Genomic DNA, 4,520 nt, shown 5'->3' with positions numbered 1-4,520 from the left:
TCACGTGTAAGTTGTAATACCAGTGTAATATGCATGTCATTATACACATTTGTGTCCTCATATATCACAAAGACAAAAGCACACTCTCACACAAACACTCAAACTCACACAGACACACAAACACATTCACAAACACACACACACTCACAAACACACACACACTCACAAACACACTCACTCACACACTCTCTTACACACTCACACACACACTCACAAACACACACACACACACACTCTCTCTCTCACACACACTCACAAACACACACACTCTCTCTCACACACACACACTCTCACAAACACACACACACTCTCTCAGACACACTATCTCTCTCACACACACACACTCTCTCACACACACTCTCTCACACACACACACTCACTCACACACACTCTCACACACTCACACACACTCTCTCTCTCACACACACACTCTCTCTCTCACACACTCACACATCTGTTTCTCAGGGGTTTTCAAGTCGCAAGGGAGAGCTGGGGGTTTATTAAAATAAGATTTAACAAATTAAATAAATAGATTTGATTAAAATAATTGAAATATAAATAAATTAACATGTTTAGAATATGTAACTGATTCATTTAAATACGTAACTAATCTTATTTTATTCAATTGTTTTTATGTAAGTACAAAAAGTATATATATTTAAAAAATAAATTAATTAAAATATAAATAAATAATAAATTAACATGTTTAAAATAATTTAATTAAAATTAACTGATTTAAATACGTAACTACATAAAAACAATTGAATAAAAATATATTTAATACAAATAACTAAATACATTTAAACATTTAAATTAAATAAATAAATTTGATACAAATAACTACATTTGATAAAAGGAAAGAAAAATAAAAAATATTTTAAATTAATTTAATAAATTAATACATTAGATTAAACTAAACTTTTATCTAAATTAAAATAAATACATTTGATTAAAATGAAATGTTATTTAAATAAAAATAAATATTAAATTGACAAATTAATTCAAATACATAAACTTTTGTTTAAATAATGTGGTACTACAAACATTTAATTAAATAAATTTAAAAAACTATTAAAATAGAATTTTATTTAAAGAATACATTTTATACAAATTACTAAAATATAACGACTTAAAATAATAAAATAATTTAAAAAATAAATTGGTTAAAATAAATATATCAGGTTTGATTTAAATAAATAATGAATACAGTTGATTGAATTTTGATTTTGAAATTTTTTATTGTAATTTGATATAAATTAATAAAATGTGCTGTAACAGAAACAGTTTTAAATGTGTCTTTAAAAAATATATATAGCGTATACATAAACATTTATTCATGCATGCAGAAGATTTGACCTCCACTTCAATGTCATAACAAATATTAGAAGCCAAATTCTTTATTAAAACACCCAACTTCAGCTCAATGTTCAAGCTATTTATTTATTTTTTGTTGAAAAATCATGTTATGTGAGTATTAAATATGACCATGACGGCTTTTGAGGAAGATTTATTTGTTCATCTCTCAATAATCGTTGTATTGCATTGAATTAAATATGGTAACGCTTTAGTCTTTGTTACATGTGTTATTATAGTTACTATAGCAATAACTATAAATAATGACTAATTACATGCAACTAAACCAAATATAGCCTTATTACACTAAGTGCATGTAGTTAATTTATATCACTTGGTACTTATGTATAATTTCACTGTAACAAGGACACCTTGAATACACTTATTTTAATACTACAGAGCTTTAATCATAAAACTAAGCTTTTAAATATCATCTTACTAAGAGATAAATTCATAAATGTGGATAGAAATAAATGAAGAATTGCACGTGTTTAGTCTCAGAGCGCCTCCTGCTGGACATCATTATCATAAACAAAACTGGCTGTTTATTATTGTTCTTTATTTAAGAATAACAGACACATTATATTAATACGCGTCGTCTTTGGAACGCGTGACTTCCACCTTAACGACAAAAATATAAAGATGGTGGAAGAAGACTTTATAGCACAAAAATGCCCTTTATAAAGACTTTTAATTTAGAGACTTTTAATTTGTATTGGCGTACTGAATTTTAATTCTCCCTGCGTCTCAATGTCCATATCCATCCTAAACAGTGTGTGAGATTAGAATAAGTGTGTCCCAAAGCATAGTATATGGTGAAAAGAGTATGCCAGAAATCCTTGGATGATCTACTATTCCCGGTGGATTTTCGAAGTTTGGATCCGTGATATTACCCACAATCCACTGCGCTTTGGAGGAGGAACTACAAACACGAGTAAAAAGTGTTAAAAAAAACTACAGAACATGGCGGATATGCGTGACCGACGGTGAGAGGTTTAGATAAAGGGGTTTGAGTGACTAATAAAAGTTTAACCTGGTAGAAAAATATGTATTTAATGTTATCCGTGTTATATGCTATAAAAATTTGGGCTTTTATAAAGATCCGTTTGGTCATTAACTTTTAAATGAAAGATCCGCGACTGCAGATCAACGTGCTTCTGCATTTCTCTCCGATACATTAGGAAATTAAATGAAATGTGGATGATTTTATCTTTGACAAGATGATTGACAGGTCAGTTTGCGTGACAGGTTGCGACAGAGAGCAACCGTTAAAGACGCAATTGTATGATTATGGTAGTATGTCCCAAAGCTTGTCTTCTCTTTTGCTACACTCTCAAAAGTATGTACTTTGTCTTCACAGAAAGAGTACATTATTTTAGGGCGTAGTATTTGTAGGCCAATTTAGACGCAGCATTAGAGACTTTTAATGTGTATTGGCGTACTGGATTTCCGCTCATGTCGCGGCCTGATGACGCTTCTTCATCCGTAATTTCCTGTGCGCGTTTGCTGCAATTCTCGCCTCGCTCTCCACAAACGTCTGATAATGTTGGGCAAAATAATCGGACAGAAATACGCATCTATCGCGAAAACATGGTAAGAACATGGTAAAACTCCATACATCGGGAGAACCCCCCTGTTTTATTAATATTATCTCATGATTCATGTGTATTAATTGTTTTGTCCTTGTCTCGACCTGACTGTAGCATGCTAAGCTAATGCGCTCAGGTCACGATAACACCGAGGAACTCCACTGTTTACTGTAGTTTATCAATCATATTCTGTTTATTTAATCGTGTTGTGTGTGGTTTTGAGGGTGTTTCTGTATCGGCATGGTTGTAATCTAAACACCAGTCATTAATACACACGATAGAAGGTCAGTAATGGTGAATAAAGTCTTTCTTTCTTAAACTATTCAATTCATTCTAAAAAGAATAAACATTTTATGATTACAGACTGGCCTTCAGCTTTTTTCTTCGTTTTCTGCTTTGTGTTATTATTATTATTATTATTATTATTTATAGTAATGTTTAATGGTAATGTTTAACTTCTTGCCTTGATTTCTTAATATTGTAAAAATAAACAGTTGGTAACGTAAAGCCTGACACATGTAAACGTTTGTTTTATGTGTGTTTGATGTTATGTATCATGTTTAATAAGTCAGGCTTTCATGGCTCATATAAGCATTAAAATTCATGATTCCTCCCATCACCGTGTCCCTTTAGGGTTTCCATAGGCCCTTAAAATTAAATGTTATTTGTGTTTGATGTTGACAGCTATTTAGGGGAATATTTTATGGCACCAAAATCACTTTTTTTAAAATTACTTTACTGGGATAAAAGTTAAAAGTTTAAATTTCTGATATAAACACTACGATAGTAATCAAAATAGAGTAAATCACCTTTTGAAAGTAACTTGACGCTTCAAATAAAGATTGTATCGTTAACACCATTAAGTGACTGTTAAACATATATTTGTCATTTAATCAATCATTCAAGCATTTTGATTTGAGAATTCAAGATTTGATCAGAAAACACTGATTCATCCAGTAATGAAACAAGTGAAGGGTTTATGAGTGAGTCATTGAATTATTCACTCAACCAGATTTTTATTTTAAATGATACAGATTGAGCTTTTTAAATAGACTGCAGCAATTAACGGTAACACTTTATTTTAAGGTGCTTGTAATAAGCAGTAATTAACAGTTAATAAGACACTTATAAGACCTTATAAGATGCATATAAGATGCATATAAGCATTAACTACTTCATATAAGGGTTAATTAAAGGTCCAGGCCCTGAAGAGATCAGGGAAACTACTCCCTCTTGGGAAGGTCAATTTTTAAGGGACTGGGAGTTTGTGTTACCATTTCTGTTTGTTCGGCTGTTCTAAAAGTGCAATGTATTGATACTTGAGAAATGTATTATTTAATTTAATTTATTTATTATCATTAGTTAATGCTTATATGCATCTTATATGCATCTTATAAGGTCTTATAAGTGTCTTATTAACTGTTAATTACTGCTTATTACAAGCACCTTAAAATAAAGTGTTACCCAATTAACATTTTGTCAGAACAGAACATCTAGTAAATTGCGTATTTTATTTTATTTACTTGTCTGTTCAGAATCGTGAAACAAAAAATTGTGATTCTCAATTAATCCGGAATC

The 4,520-nt window shown here is 30.6% G+C and overlaps 1 protein-coding gene across 1 annotated transcript in view; it reads left to right on the top strand.

Annotated features, from left to right (window-relative positions):
- The first annotated feature begins 2,837 nt into the window (after nt 1-2,837).
- LOC130106521 (cytochrome b-c1 complex subunit 10) overlaps nt 2,838-4,520 on the top strand; it is a 6,785-nt gene continuing 5,102 nt past the window's right edge. The window contains exon 1 of the mRNA XM_056272671.1: nt 2,838-2,946. Within this exon, the coding sequence (XP_056128646.1) occupies nt 2,897-2,946 (50 nt within the window). The 5' untranslated portion in view covers nt 2,838-2,896. The remainder of the gene's footprint in view (nt 2,947-4,520) is intronic.

This window comes from Rhinichthys klamathensis, unplaced genomic scaffold (assembly GCF_029890125.1).
Source record: "Rhinichthys klamathensis goyatoka isolate OS25496 unplaced genomic scaffold, OSU_Roscu_1.1 h1tg000342l_1, whole genome shotgun sequence".
NCBI classification, from domain to species: Eukaryota; Metazoa; Chordata; class Actinopteri; order Cypriniformes; family Leuciscidae; genus Rhinichthys; species Rhinichthys klamathensis.
The sequence above is the reverse complement of the archived record's forward strand: the minus strand, read 5'-3'. Positions and strand labels throughout refer to the sequence as shown.